At 37.5% G+C, this 16,705-nt stretch overlaps 1 protein-coding gene across 1 annotated transcript; it reads right to left on the bottom strand.

Annotated features, from left to right (window-relative positions):
• Positions 1–1,827: 1,827 nt before the first annotated feature.
• LOC100369451 (large ribosomal subunit protein uL13m-like) lies at positions 1,828–15,014 on the bottom strand. The gene is made up of 7 exons (XM_002731562.4): positions 14,924–15,014; positions 10,779–10,902; positions 9,292–9,385; positions 8,158–8,218; positions 7,435–7,521; positions 3,930–4,051; positions 1,828–2,005 (listed from the first exon to the last, which is right to left on the bottom strand). The coding sequence occupies exons 1-7, from the start codon at positions 14,942–14,944 to the stop codon at positions 1,981–1,983; spliced, it is 534 nt and encodes a 177-aa protein (XP_002731608.1). The 5' UTR covers positions 14,945–15,014; the 3' UTR covers positions 1,828–1,980.
• Positions 15,015–16,705: the final 1,691 nt, after the last annotated feature.

Genomic DNA, 16,705 nt, shown 5'->3' with positions numbered 1-16,705 from the left:
ATCATAAACTGCCATAATTTTGTTCACGAGTTTTAGTCATTATGAAATTATGTTCATTTGGTGCAAAATTTTATTAAAAACACACACGAAAACTAGGACCAGCATTCTTCTGGGAAAGATTATAGTGCTCAAAGGTCTAAAGGAACCGCTTTATCAATTTTTGAAAAAATTAAGAAAAAAATGAAAATTTCTCTTCTCGCTACCTTAAACTGAATTTATGTTGATTGTTGCCAAACTATTATTGGTTTCTTTTCGAAGGGTAAAGCAGATTACCTTACTTTGCAATTTTTCAGTGTTCAGTTCAGTGTTTTCGTGTTCCAAGTTAGGATCATGCGCATTACAGGATGAAATATAAAAGCACAATTTAAAAATTAATTAATTTGAAAACAAATTCAGCAAAATGTTTTTTTCTTCGCATTTAATTTGAGATACATTGTCATTTTTGTCACACAAGTCACACTTTTGAGAAAATAAAACACATATAATATAGAAACCCAAACTTGTTGGCCTTGTGTGTGTTTACAGGGAGTCTATGTGCTTGTAATAAACCAATTATGGTGAACTGTTCAGAAGTTTTATGATGTCAGCTGACAGTTTTGATATACCACATTAAAACAGGATGTAAGAAAAGGTCGCGATACATTCAATCTGACCTACATTAGAAATGAACTCAACAGCTATGGTATGTCTATCACCCAGTGATGAAATGTACATGCCTGGACATATCCAAGGGCATATAAACAATGATCTTCCATAAGTGCTTATGATGGATGGGTGACAAATACTTTGTCTGGGATTAGTTTAAATACGTTCCTGTGAATGTAGTATTTGCACTATGCAAGGTAAAATTTTTTATGGTGAGGTGAACCATATACCTTAGAATGAGATCTATGGGTTAACGTACTTTGCACACAGAAGTAAAAAAACAACAACATTGCATCATCTTTTGATATGCCAAGTTTATTTTCATACAGCACTATTCAAAATAAACAATGTGTGTACGTTATACATACAAACTTGAAATACTGGTGGAAATCTTGGTCAGATTAAATAAAATACTTGGTAACAGGAAAATGAAATTTTAATTTTGGGATTAAATTACATACTGTAAAACTATTTAATTTCACTATTTTGAAAATAATACTGTGTTTTAATTTCATGAATTTGTCAAGGAAACGTAGTTTTGTTATTTTTTTATGTTCACATAGATTTAATTTAACAGATTTTGGAATTAAATTACATACTGTAAAACCATTTATTTTTACTGACATTTATTTTCACTTTTTGAGCATATTCACTGTGTTTTAATTTCATGAATTTGTCAAGGAAACAATGAGTTTTATTGTTATTTTACATGTTCACGTAGATTTAATTTAACAGATTTTACTTATCAGCTAAAATACCGAAAATTAAAACCCAGTGAATAATTAATGCATTTACAGTACATTTTGTAATTGGTTATGATACATGACACCATGTGAGTGCATTATGAAAACCTGACTAATCAGGTACAAATAATATGCACTAGACTGACTAGCGATGTCTCCAACACTGTTACACAGGATTAACAGGAAATGTATTCATAACGGGTCGACATTGGGCTGAGAGGGGAGAATCACTATTATGCACCAATACTGTTGAGATAGTTGCGAAATGACACACTGCTAACACTAGAATAGGCAGCACCAAACGATATCTATTGTACAAAACGTGAAATCTGCTAACAGTGAGCCACAGTCAGTCTGTTTAATCAGGTCATGCCATCTGTCACATGTCTGTACCAGCTCCAATTGTCAGAACAGCACATCACATCATATTCTCTGAACCAGATAAAAGGAGCACTCTGATTGGCTGGACATTTCTCTATTTCAACTGTGGTGGCACAATTAACATACACCACTTCCTTTAATAATATACTTCAAAGTAATATGTGAAGGTGGTGAGCTGGAACATTATACCTTGAAAGTTCAAGTTCAAATTCTACCTGAGCTCAGGATCTTCACCACTGTAAAGCAATATGATGATCACGTTACGATAAGACAAATCTTTTTTTTTTTTATTTAAAAATACAATATTAATGAGACTAAATTTGATTACTTTAAACCATTTAATTTTCACTGCTGGACATTTTTAGGATATCGGGTTTTTATAGAATTTATGAAGACAATAATTTCACAAAAGACACTGACATTCCATGGAAGGACCCGAAAAAAATATTTATCCATACAACATTTTGCAATTTTCACGCTAAATTTGCATAAATCAGCCTCCTACAAAATTAAGGCGGTTTACAGTAAGCAGCGTAGTATTCGTTCGCTGATTGTTATTGTACATACAAAAACAATTAGTGCACAACAAGCAAGACATGCTTAGTTCATGATAAATCCTACATACATACAGTATCAAACAACGTCAATAGTAAAAATTACATGTTCTTAAAGCGGAAGGGTCGTCATCTACGCGCGTGCGGGAATTGAGTCCCAAGCGAGGATAACAACACACGCTTAATACGCAAAGGCTCATGAGTAGACACTTGTTTGTAAACAATGACACGCTATGGCCATCTGACGCATGCGCAGGTAACGACTCCCTCGTTTTAACCTCGTTTTTCCCTCTTTTCTTCACAAATTCATAAAATAGTCCTTCAGAAGACTGAGAAAAAAATAGCCACATTTTTTTAATTAAAAACTGAAGTTTCATTCAAGTTTTGCCTGTTGGCTCCAAAATTAGGCCTCATTTCCATAAATATTGGAGAATATAATAAAAAAGTGCAAAAAAATTCAGACGAGAAAGTCTGGTGGTGAAAAGGTTAAATGTTGCACTCTAAAATCAATCCTTGAGATTCATTTTTGGACTATAATTATATGAAATATTTGAATAAGCAGAAACTGATCAGCTTTCGTCTGTTGTTGTTTACTGGTACAAATTGGTAAAATGTTTATGACATGCAATTTTGCACTTTTGAATACAACGATGATCCCGCTCAATTTTATTTACGCAATCAAACTATTTCTAAGCATCCAGTGTGTTCTGTGATGAATTGATTATAAATATCAGGGATTTTTTTAAACAAAGGAACAGGGGCACAGCGCCCTCATGCCATGGCCATACGCCCCCTTACCCTGGGAAGCAGATCCTCCGGCAACCATAAAATTCTGATTGACCAGGGATCACAGTGGCCACAGTTTCCAATTGTAACCTGTCTGATAGTAATTTTGGCCCCAAGGAAGCCATAGAATGTTCCATTTTAACTTAGAATCCCTCCCTGGTGGGGAGAACCCTGTCTACCCCAACTTGGCGGCGCCGCTGAATTGCAGTGCTCCCTCTTGCAGTTTTTTTTAGAAAAACCCCTGAATATGTTTGACTAACACAAAATTGTCATCGCTTATCATCGTACCTGTGTATCCAACAAGAATTACCTTGTTAAACCACAGTGGTGTCGCTTTTTATGTTGTCATCACATCACCTGCTGAAAGCCTCCAGATAGCCAAAATGAACGGGGAAAAAACAGCGTCAACAGGTGATATGGGACCCATATTTTTCATGCAGTCGTGGCACAAAAACAACCTTTTAAAATTGCCCTATACCAATAGCTCATGCACATATGCAAAATAACTGGAGCACCAATCAACTACTGTAAAAAGGTTAATTATTCACTGGGTTTCAATATCGCTTATTTCGCTGACTGGAAAATGCGCTGAATTAAAACCCAGTGAATATGTAAAATTTAGCACAGAACACATTATCTAAATGATAAAACAGTGAATTTAAAACCCACTGAATATGCCTGAAATGCTAAATCAGCGAAATTTAAACCCAGTCATTCTACAGTATACAATAAATGCAATTTTTAATTGATGTGTATTTTAATTTGAAAGAAAAACAGTATATAATGTTTTTTTTCATGCAGATAAGGAGTTAATACTTACGGATGCCAAAGTTTTGGAAAGTTGTCAAGTTCTTCTTGCGAGTATTCTGTTAATTTGCGAGGTATAATTCTAGGTGGGGTAATCTGCTCCGAAATATTAGCTAAGATGTCTTCAGGAATTTTCTGAAATGTAATAATAAAATAATTTTATTTCTTGCTATGATGTGTAAAAAATGTGTAGTACATTAGTTGTGTACTGGACGCATATAGCCAAGAATAACCACTGGTGGCGCTGTATAGTTTTGAAATCTTAAGTGACTTGCAAAGGTGGACTTATAGTAAAAGGAGCAGCAGCACTTGTTGAATCTGGTGACCAGTTTAGTATGGTAGAAAGCGTGTACAGCCTTCTAATAACCACAATAGACAGGGAGGGAGGAGGTCAAAGCCGAAAATATGTGTTTGTGGTGTTTCATATTCACTGATAGCAGAAAAAAAAATGATAAGGACAGTGAATTCATAAATCCTATTAACGTATTGTTTAAGAGTACATAATACATAATGAGAAAATTTATATGAAATATACTGGTAATAGTTAAATAATAATACTGTAAATTGAGTAATAGAGAAATGACAATAAAATCAAAAGCTCATTAAAGCGGGGGAGTCATCACCATGCGTCAGATTGCCATAGATTTACAAACAAACGTCTACCCATGTGCCTTTGCGTTGTTATTGTCGCTTGGGACTCAATTTCCCTGCGTGCTCAGGTGATGACCCTCTCGCTTTAAAGTTATTAGCATACTGTGCACACAGTGGGCATGCTACAGGTTGTTCTTATGTATCCCACAATGCATGCATGACAGTGTTGTGGTATAGTTGGTACAAAGTATGCGTCAATCTGGGAAGGGTAATGTCACATACCCACTGTAAACTGTGAGCCACTTTCACAGTCTTGTCTGGGAAGGGTAATGCCACATACCCACTGCAAACTGTGAGCCACTTTCACAGTCTTATCTGGGAAGGGTAATGTCACATACCCGCTGTAAACTGTGAGCCACTTTCACAGTCTTATCTGGGAAGGGTAATGTCACATACCCGCTGCAAACTGTGAGCCACTTTCACAGTCTTATCTGGAAAGGGTAATGCCACATACCCGCTGCAAATTGTGAGCCACTTTCACAGTCTTGTCTGGGAAGGGTAATGCCACATACCCGCTGTAAACTGTGAGCCACTTTCACAGTCTTATCTGGGAAGGGTAATGCCACATACCCGCTGTAAACTGTGAGCTACTTTCACAGTCTTATCTGGGAAGGGTAATGCCACATACCCGCTGCAAACTGTGAGCCACTTTCACAGTCTTGTCTGGGAAGGGTAATGCCACATACCCACTGTAAACTGTGAGCCACTTTCACAGTCTTGTCTGGGAAGGGTAATGCCACATACCCGCTGTAAACTGTGAGCCACTTTCACAGTCTTATCTGGGAAGGGTAATGCCACATACCCGCTGCAAACTGTGAGCCACTTTCACAGTCTTATCTGGGAAGGGTAATGCCACATACCCGCTGTAAACTGTGAGCCACTTTCACAGTCTTATCTGGGAAGGGTAATGTCACATACCCGCTGTAAACTGTGAGCCACTTTCACAGTCTGGGAAGGGTAATGTCACATACCCGCTGTAAACTGTGAGCCACTTTCACAGTCTTATCTGGGAAGGGTAATGTCACATACCCGCTGTAAACTGTGAGCCACTTTCACAGTCTTATCTGGGAAGGGTAATGTCACATACCCGCTGCAAACTGTGAGCCACTTTCACAGTCTTATCTGGGAAGGGTAATGCCACATACCCGCTGCAAACTGTGAGCCACTTTCACAGTCTTGTCTGGGAAGGGTAATGCCACATACCCGCTGTAAACTGTGAGCCACTTTCACAGTCTTAATGGGAAGGGTAATGCCACATACCCGCTGTAAACTGTGAGCCACTTTCACAGTCTTATCTGGGAAGGGTAATGCCACATACCCGCTGCAAACTGTGAGCCACTTTCACAGTCTTGTCTGGGAAGGGTAATGCCACATACCCACTGTAAACTGTGAGCCACTTTCACAGTCTTGTCTGGGAAGGGTAATGCCACATACCCGCTGTAAACTGTGAGCCACTTTCACAGTCTTGTCTGGGAAGGGTAATGCCACATACCCGCTGTAAACTGTGAGCCACTTTCACAGTCTTATCTGGGAAGGGTAATGTCACATACCCGCTGCAAACTGTGAGCCACTTTCACAGTCTTATCTGGGAAGGGTAATGCCACATACCCGCTGCAAACTGTGAGCCACTTTCACAGTCTTATCTGGGAAGGGTAATGCCACATACCCGCTGTAAACTGTGAGCCACTTTCACAGTCTTATCTGGGAAGGGTAATGCCACATACCCGCTGCAAACTGTGAGCCACTTTCACAGTCTTGTCTGGTAAGGGTAATGCCACATACCCACTGTAAACTGTGAGCCACTTTCACAGTCTTGTCTGGGAAGGGTAATGCCACATACCCGCTGTAAACTGTGAGCCACTTTCACAGTCTTGTCTGGGAAGGGTAATGCCACATACCCGCTGTAAACTGTGAGCCACTTTCACAGTCTTATCTGGGAAGGGTAATGTCACATACCCGCTGTAAACTGTGAGCCACTTTCACAGTCTTATCTGGGAAGGGTAATGCCACATACCCGCTGTAAACTGTGAGCCACTTTCACAGTCTTATCTGGGAAGGGTAATGTTGACAAATTTTGGTCCATGAATCTTTCTACATACTACATAGACTTTCACTTAGTGAGAAGATCTATTCGTGTTTCATGGATCCTCCCACTACCAAAATCTGGCATCACCCTCCATTCTTTCACAACTCCCATCACAATCATCTACATTAATTGTCTCATTTCTCGACACCAATACACAATCCTTCCTTCCCTTGAAAACAATCAACAGGTACTAATAATCCGTGTCCACTCCAATGAACTTCACTATTTTTTATTTCTGATTCCCATAAGTTTAGATATTGAATAAGAAAGCTGCACTCCTCAATATTAATATGTGTATTATCAGAGGTACATTACTTGGGGTTTGCAATGCACATACTGTATGGTGACATCATGCCAAGATCCCATTCAAGTCTCATCTCGTAGATATTGAGACTGATGCTACGACCTTCTGACATGACATAGACGGTTTGTAATAAAACAATAAAACATGTATTACCACATTCATAGTGAAAAAACTCATCGGAAATGTACAGAAAATATAGTTATCGTAATCAGTCATAATGTGAGCTGCTATTTTGATCCACCTGGACATCCCAGTATCCTAGTTACCTCAGGCATGCGCATTCGTATTTTTCTGAGTTGGAACGCTTATGCGAGAGCAAGATTGAAACAGGATCTTGGTATCATGTCACCGTAGTTGCAAACCCCAAGTAATGTACCTCTGGTATTATATATGTATCAGACTAGAACACTTATATCTTAGCAACATAGTATAGGTTACATTGCCCTTATATTAATCCACTCTTGATTCTGTACTTACGTTGTCAGGGTAGAGGTGTAATCTTTCCATCATTGTTCGCCTTAGTAGCACCTTGGGTAACATTCCGTATATGGCTTTGTGCACGACCTAACGGGAGAAATTCAGCGACTTTAAAAAGAGTGCTAATTAAGTAAAATCAGTCAGCAAGCATTATTTCAACCAATCAATATGCAGTATGGGTAGCAAATTTAAAATAATTGTTTCCATATCGGTTTCTAAAACTATCCCTTTATAGACCAGTATGGGAATGGAATGTATTACTTTATAACAGTGTGTGTCAAGGGCTTATAGTGTCTAATGTATGTACTAAATTTGAACATTCCATTCCTACACGACCAAAATCCATTTTCAAAATGGCAGAAACACTCTGTTTTGATGACATTTTATGCAATGAATGGCCACCATTTGACCGCCGCCATGTAGATGACATGTCAAGTTTCAATGTCATTGGTACAGACATGTCTGAAACACAGGTACGAATGGACAAACGAATGGTGTGACACACAGGTGACATTATAATCCCTGTTTCTGGACTGTGCAGGGAATCAAACATTTACACTCAAAAAAGTTTCATTAATCTGCACTAACGTGAGTAGGCCTGAATATCACACACCAATTGGTTTGATCAGGAAGAGTTATAATGCAGTTTTTTTACAAGAATTTTGCAAACTATGTTCTCAGTATTTGTGCATATTCTGCAGCATCTTTGTAACATATACTCACTTTAGTAGGGTCCAGCAGATGAACATCTTTGGCTTTAGTGGAACTGAACCCCTTAGGGTATCTGAAATAAACGAGAACCTTTAGCTTTAGTTGAACTGAACCCCTAGGTTATCTGAAATAAACGAAAACCTTTAGCTTTAGTGGAACTGAACCCCCTAGGTTATCTGAAATAAATGAAAACCTTTAGCTTCAGTGAAACTGAAGCACTTAGGGTCAGGTTTTTAGCAAGCCATCTGTCTGACTCATTTTAGACATGGATGAAATTTCATTTGACAGGCAGAATCTTTACAAACCTATCAAATTTTCAATGAAAATTGCGTGTAAATTACATAATAACCATAAATAAAAAAAATAGATTGTGTGTGGTTACAACATAGTAACTATTTTTCATTTTTATAAAGTTTTTAGACAGGCACTTTCTATTTTCTTGCTATAATCCTACTAAGGGTATCTGAAATAAATAAAAAAAATTTAGATTTAGCGAAACTAATCATCATCTACTCATCAGAAAGCTAGGGGTGTTTTTTTTTTTACATTTCTGGTCCCCAGTGATAGTTGTGTAATTACAAAGCAGTTTTTATTTGCATGGCAGACTGCTTTCTGTAAAAAATGGGCCACTCAAAATACCTGCAATTAGCAAGTTCATTCTCAGTGTAGAGGAATTTAGAATAAATATAAATCTCATAGAAGTCCACCTACATATAAAATATCAAAGGAATCAGTAATTCATATTTCAAGAAGAAGTTAAAAATAGTATTTTTCCAACAAAAATGAAAAAAAAAATCACTAATGGCCATTAAATAAAGAATTCACTTATTGTATTTTGTATAAAATATCAAAGCAACCTTTTCACCACCAGTTCCTTCTTCACAAATTTACAAAATAATCTTGTGTATAGTCAGTCTGCAGTTTCCTTCAGAAGATTGGGACAAAAATAGCCAAATTTTTTTGCGTAAAAATCAAAAATTTATTAAAATTTTCTCTGTCGGCTACACAATCAGCATTCATTTCCAGAAATATTGAAGAATAAAAGAAAAAAGTGGGGTGAAAGATGAAAAGGTTAAGAGTAAGTTGAGAATAGTATTTATAATCATGTATATGGCCGTGACCAGTTCGTCAGCAATGCCTACTTACCCAGTATGATGATGATACAGCTTAGTGTTCCATTTATCACCAGAGAAAGCAACCTCTCTGGTATTATAAATCACTACGTGGTCACCGATATCACCTGTAATCAATGTATGCAATACATGTAATACAAAAGCCAGATAGTGAGTGAAGGATAGGAAACGATGCACTGCGAAATGAAGCGTTTGTGTTTATGTCTACATTGTATAACTGTCCGAGTATGTGACAAATTATTCTAAATATTTGTGATCTTACTGAATGATTTTATAATTATTTAAAGTACCATACAGTGCGCCCTCTATTGAAGCCAATATGACATGCCACTGACAAAGACAGATTTGCTGTAATGCAACTAGCTGTGCTAGTTTCCTGGGGCATCATTGGTGCAACACAAAATCAAACATTATCTTGAAAATCATCTTACTATATCAGTAGTTTGAGAATGAAAATTTATAAACAAAATAAATGAAATTACAAAGAAAATCAAGAGCCAAATCATTTTTGTTTGTGCTTCAAGTCACATATAATTTCATTTTTTTCTTGAAGGTTGATTTTCGCAGTAGTGAGGATTCCAACAAAATCAGTCCCGTTAGAGGGCACACTGCGACCATATCTGTTTTTTGACACGTGTCTCCACACCTATCATCACAATTTGTTTGCATTGGTCAGCGCTAAAACTTCAGAGAAGAGAGGGCAACCAGTTTTAAAACTGATCAATCGAAAAATAATTCCCTTCGTGTATAGGAATATTTTTGGAAATATCAAAGGTCATTGCAGAAAACTTATTGAGCATCAATGACAATGTCTGTGATGTCTTTGTGAACTTTAATCCCCTGATAGTATACAAGCAGTTATTTGCTGTTGCCTTCTGGGATATTTAAATCAATTGAGTAGTAATCAACAACTAAATGAGACATGGTTACAGTCATTTTGTAAGTACACTGGTGAACTTTTGAAACAAGCAGCCCGTCGGCTGAGATAGCTCCACTGTTAGCAATGCACATTTCAATCAAAAAACTGAGGATATCATTAGAAAATGAACAATATGTATAGTATGTATAGCAATCGGACTTGCTGTTTTCAACAAGAATTCAAAAATATCACTTTTTACCAAAAATGACAAAAATATTCATCAAAATAAGATAATTGAAGATATCATCACGAAATGAACAAATCTGAGAGAGGTCTACCTGTAGTACCAAAAATGACAAAAATATTCACCAAAAATAGAGAATTTGAGATCTTGACATGAAGTGAACAAATCTGAGAAAGAACCATCCAAGGTACTTGCATATCAAATTGGAAAACATTCTGATTTGCGGTTTTGAAGAAGAAGTTGAAATTGTAAAGTTGACGACGACGGACGACGCTGTGTCAAAAAAAATAGTTCCCATAACAACATAATCCAACAGAATATAAAAAGATGTTCAATTATTATATTCTAAGTCCTACATGAGTTCAATTCAAAAACTGAACAATTGTATCATACTTACTGAGTGGATGGTAAATTGGTTTGTGTTTTCCTTGTAGTAGCGGTGACACTAATGCCGCTATTCTTCCCGGCGGCTGCTGCGATGCATCTAACAGATACCAGACACGGGCAAAGGTGCCCCATTGCTGCAACAGAACAAAACATTTTTATTCTTTTCTTAGTTTCCAGTCTAGATAAAATCTGATACCCCATTTTAGATTAATTGTAACTGAAACTGACATCCCATCTTAAGGATGCTGTACACGTTTTTGGTACTGATTTTCTAAACTGATATTTTCATATAAAATATTTACTGAACAACACAAAGCTATATATTGATGGAAAGCTTATTTCACACTGGATATGAAATCGACAAGATAGTGTGTGTATGGACGTGTATAGTCACGTGATCTCTGTGTAAACACAGAAAGCCATTTTCGGTAAAAAAGTAATTGAACCAATGAATGAACAAATTTAGTGGAAGATTGGCAACAAAACAGTTTTTCGAACGACGCTCACCACCATTCCGTGTTAATTGAGATATATATCTACATGATAGTTGGAGAAGAAATAATAATTTAGCTATCTTGAAAAAACAATGCGATCTGGTTCTTTCCGGTATTCAGAAATTAGAATGTAATTTCGAAACAAATAAGAAAATAGAAAAATCCCAGCATGGGTAGAGAGGGAACATATCGAAGAGTGTCTGTGCGAAAAATTAGTATAATGCGTCCACTAAAACTCGAGATCAAAGGCCTGCAGTTGCCGTGAATCGCTGTTTTGTTTAACCGAGAAAATGGCAAAAACAACTTAGCAGCAACGTATCGTCGGCTAACTCAAAATCCGTTTGTCCCATGGATCAAAACAAACTCATAATGAATAGTCATGGTATCTGTCTGTCATAATCATGCAGTGTGGATATGCGTGGTCGCAATTGGTTATAAAGTACAAAATTATGCTCCCGAATCCAATAGGAAACACTGTTTCAGGGCGTGACAAACCGCGCCAAAATGAAGTCATGTTTTACATATTTATTAATACGTTGTGGGAGGAGACACTCCTTTTCTGGAAGACTCATTACCATACATTGCCCTCCATGGAAGGTCATTCTCTTGCTCAGCTGCTGAACCAATAACCGTGGCTGAACGCACCACCAGAGTCAACTACATGTAGTTTTCTTTCCAAGCGAGATGTCTCGACGAAGATCTGTATTATCTGATTTGAATGGCAATGAGGGGGAGAGAAGCCACAGCGAATGCTGAACTGAATCGGGAGATGCGATCGCTTAGGTTTAAAGTTGTCTGTCGATCGGGCGGTGAATTTTCAGTTTGTTTGCTCCATTATTATTTTGTTGATTTGTAAAATAAATCGTGTTTTCCGTTTTTTAGTTCCCAAAACTGTTGTGACAAAATTAGTGTGATGATTCTTTTTCCATCTTCAATGCGTAATACATAGTACCGGAACAACTGCTGGCGGGGACTACTGCCGGTATCTTACATTTAGTTCACTTTCTATATCATGTATAACAAATCTAACTTCATTGAATCCGTCAAATTATTTATTGAGAATGTGAAGATTAAGAAAAATAAAACAGGTAAAACAAGGATGCTCACACATACGCTTTTACAGCTGCTTGTCTCGTGCTTTACGTGTAGCCATGGTGTAGCCAAGTCCGGGCCCAAGTGTTTCACTTCCGACTCATTGTGGTCGGAGTCCATGACACGTAATTTGGTCACGAAAACTAAGTCTGCCATGTGCTCAAATTTTCTACCTTCTGTTTATACCTCCATGGTCTGATCAATTAAATCGTGGAAGGTACCTTCCATAATTAAATTTTCATAATAATCGCTTTACATATTGTCGACGTTCTTCTCAAAATTTCTTTGCATTTGTTTTCTTTCGTCACTGTCATAGTCGACCCCAAGACGGTTTCATAGTCGACTGCTTGAAGAGCGAGAAATTCAACGAAATTAAATTTGTGGACGATCGTAAATGGAATGCGTGTAACTTGTACCTCGGACTACTAATACTCGTATTACTAGTCTGAGCTTGTACTGAATGCAAGAGACTGTTTATATTTGCTATGGGTGGTGACTATTATGCAAATTATCTGTCTATTATGTCTTTGGCTGATTAATTAAAACATAGCTTTCAAAACAATGACATGTGCTTTTGTTTTTAATTAACAAAAATTTATTTTTACACCCTATAAAAACATCCAATTCACTTTTTTTCCTACTGAGTGTTTGCTCCCTGTAGTCCAGCATTGAAAAATACAAAAAAGTAGAATTTTGGGTTTCAAAGCAATAAAAAGGTGTACAGCATCCTTAAATATATACCGGGGGAGAGGGTTACTGGTTTTTCAGTGTATGTGACAGTGGATTTGATGTGTTATAATTTTATTTAAAAAACAGAAATAAACTAAAAGTACTCATGCTAAATTACTATGGCATCTGGCAATACATTAATAACCATTTATGTTAATTAGATTTCATTCAGAGCCCTACAATTCCTGAATATTCTAATAAGTTTCTGGTTATTTCATTACTAAACCCAGGGGGGTTTCTATGAGGAGACCTAGCACAGAGAAGCAGGGGTGATAAGGCCAAATATGGTCTTGCAACCCAGGTTAGGGTCCAATCAGCTGACTTTCCACCAATCACTGATGGTGTAACAATGCAAATTTGATGCATATATTCTGATTTGTACATGCTGCAATTCAACATTATTTTTCTTTGCTGTATATTCTGAAAACTAAAAATTGATTCAAATCTCAGCGCAGTGCATGTGTACACTTCTACTGGTATCGAGTTGGTCTTTACGATATCATTCACACTCAGTTTAAAAACTGACTACCGATATTACAATAATTTTGTATAATCCAATGGATGGCGTAAATTTTTATGAATATTTATAAATCTAGTTTCAAATGCGAACAAGAGGCTGTGATTCATTATTGCTTTTTTGTACTGCCCTCTATTCAAAAACTAATTGTTGCAACGCTCAGTCACCGGCACTAGCGACGACAAATTTATCGTTGCTGTGACTGGTCGGAAGGTATCTAGTTCTAAATGCTCTTTAACAATTTATAACGAGCATGACTGACAGCCACTCGCAAAGCGTGCTCTATAGATAACATGTATATAATATATACATGTATGGAAGATATATATATATATACCCTAAGAGTTTGAAATTGGCACCATCATGTTTGTTTGTTTCACAAATTATGTGAGTGCGTCTTCAGAAAAGTTGTTCTGTGATATATATGGCAATTATTTTCTGGCAACGGAATGAAAATTGTTTAACTTTGAATAGTGTTTCAGGTCATTTCATCAGTGGCGACACACGAATCATGAACTAATATCTCCACTTTTACAGTTCACATGCTTCAACATTCTATGATCATATCAGATTATGATTAACTGTAAAGCACATAGGTAACCATAGCCATAAGTAGAACCGAGTACGGTTCTGTAGGTTGGCCTCCTTTCATTGATCATTCACAGTCCAAGGATTCATAAAGACTGGGGATTCAACATTATGTGAAGGGCTATATCGGCTGTCATCTTGTTCTTAACGTATTTATAGACAAAACGTTGTTTCGTTGCAAAAAACTAGTTCCGGTGCTATAGGTTTATTTTTTGGCCACAAGATACTTGTCTATGATCACTAGATTAATCGTTCTACGTTTTGGCCGATTGCAATCATGGAAACAGCATGAAAAGGCTCTCCGCCATAAATTTGTAGCCAAGTGTTGAATCCCTGGTCTATATGACTTCTCAGGACTGTGGGGCCGAATGATCAGCGGTAAGCGACCAACCTACAGGACTGTACTCAGGGCTAATCCATGGGTAGCCTGAATTTGAAATGAAATGTATTTGTTGTACATTTGTTTTTGTTTGAGTCCTCTTTACGCACATGCGCAGTTTAACAGTGTCACTATAAATATCTGCATGATGCCCTGTAGCATTGTATACAGGGTATGACCCCCTCCCCCGCGTTAAAGATGCTTATAGTTGTTTACCCCCCCCCCCGAGTTTCTATTGGTGCATCCCTTATGGGGTACATAGTATCACAGTCCCTCTAGAGATCAGCTGAAAATAAACTTGATCTCCCTGATACTACATCACCAAAAACACAATTACTCCACAAACACACACCCACCTGAGCTGCTCTGTTGGCCATGGTCTACTGTTGTTCACGTGCATCAAAACAGCATGGAAGTCGCCATTTTTGCTTATTTTACCCACAACTCTTTGCGGGCGAGAATGTATTATTATAAACGCTTGGTGGCGCTATATCGATGGAAACAAATGTTGGGGTGAAGTGGCAACATTTTTGCTCACTATTAAATTTCAATAAGAAATAAATTTGCACATGAATCAGAATGGAACACTTAAATATTTCCCTTTTAAGTCGAACAATTATAGCGTGAGCTAAACCGACATAACTTGATAGTAGACTTCGGGTTGCTCGAAACATAGTGGTCCCCGAACTCCGCACAGTTCGATGCGCGTTACTTATCATCACTGCACAAAGCAGCTTTGCATAGAACTCATTTGCATATTCGAATATGTTCGAACTACAAGACCCTGTCAGTTAACAAAGTTATGCGTAAGTCACTCGGTTACTTTAATCACTTTATTAAGAGGTTTCACGCCCTGACTCTAAATAAAATGTTCAGTTATTTATACAAAATATACATGACTTGCGTTAGAAAATTACAATCCTTTCCTACATGCGAAAGCACTAGTTTCTACTATAAATGACGAACTTTATAAACTTACTAGAACCTATGTGTTCTATTGCTGTTAGACGCGCAAAATCGAACCCGTTCAAGCCAGAAATAGTATTGATATATTCACCAGAATACAAGATGAACGGAAATGTTAGGAAACTTTTTTCAGTTAAATTAGTCTTTAATGTTTCTTTCCCAACTATATACGATAACAGAACGTTTTTTCTTCCAAGTTTTAGTGTATCACGTGCGCCATTTCACTACAGTAACATTACCTTGCAAAACATAGTCCGCGATAAAATGGTTCGTATTTGCGTTTTTACTGAGGTCTGACATTAATAAATAGTTCGGATGTCACATGCGTTTTTTTCCCACTTTTTGTAGTACGTTTTCAGATCTAACAGGTACAAGAAAATGGCCGTGCGTAGTGAGGTGATTGACCACAAAATTGAAGGCTGCCTGTGGCAGAGGCACTATTGCGTAAAGCGCAAAGGCCTCTGGGATGGAGATTGAGTGGTCCCCTCGCTTTTATTTTCGCTATCCTCGGGGGCGGAGCTACGTCACGGACGTTCTACGTTGCTACGACGCGCACCACTGTACATGCATTTCTATGGGCTTTGTGTGCGCTGCTGTGGAACGCCGGTGGAGCCGGTGAAAACTCGAGAAAACAACACAAACTCAACTTTGAAGTAATCCTGAACAACCAAATTCATATATGTTACACACGTAGGGTTAATCTTGTTACACTGTTCAGGGGACTCTCAACTACCACCTCAAAGTACCATTTTCTGCGGGTTTTGGTTCTTTGTTTTCACCACGAGGGTTGCCAGGCGGTAGAAAATGCCCGGATGTCCGCCCCCCCCCCGAGGATAGGTCACGTGCGTATATTTAAAACACATTTAGACAGTTTGCGCCGAATTCAATACGCTACTGAGCATAATACTATACATATATGCAATGCATTATGGGAGAAGGCTTTTCATAATACAAGAATATATTACAACAAACTTGTATCAACCTGTTCGTTGTTTTGACAATATTTGGGTTCGTATAAATAATAATATATAACTTGTTCATTGCATGTCGCCGAACACAATTTTGAGATACGATGAAATAATGTTAACATAGATACCAGTGTAAAATGCCAATTTTAACAGTCTCCATCTCTGGGTACGTGTTATATCTATTCCACTACGTAAGAATGGAGC

This window comes from Saccoglossus kowalevskii, chromosome 18 (genome assembly GCF_978046115.1).
Source record: "Saccoglossus kowalevskii chromosome 18, keSacKowa6.1, whole genome shotgun sequence".
Taxonomy (NCBI): Eukaryota; Metazoa; Hemichordata; class Enteropneusta; family Harrimaniidae; genus Saccoglossus; species Saccoglossus kowalevskii.
The sequence above is the reverse complement of the archived record's forward strand: the minus strand, read 5'-3'. Positions and strand labels throughout refer to the sequence as shown.

What these genes read in the sequence shown, in the direction of transcription:
- LOC100369451 (XM_002731562.4), bottom strand. Translation starts at nt 14,944, where the DNA reads ATGGCCAACAGAGCAGCTCAG. An exon ending in TACACCTCTACCCTGACAAC is followed by an intron (nt 4,052 to 7,434) that starts GTAAGTACAGAA and finishes ATTACATTTCAG; the next exon opens with AAAATTCCTGAAGACATCTT. An exon ending in TTTCCAAAACTTTGGCATCC is followed by an intron (nt 2,006 to 3,929) that starts GTAAGTATTAAC and finishes ATTGCTTTACAG; the next exon opens with TGGTGAAGATCCTGAGCTCA.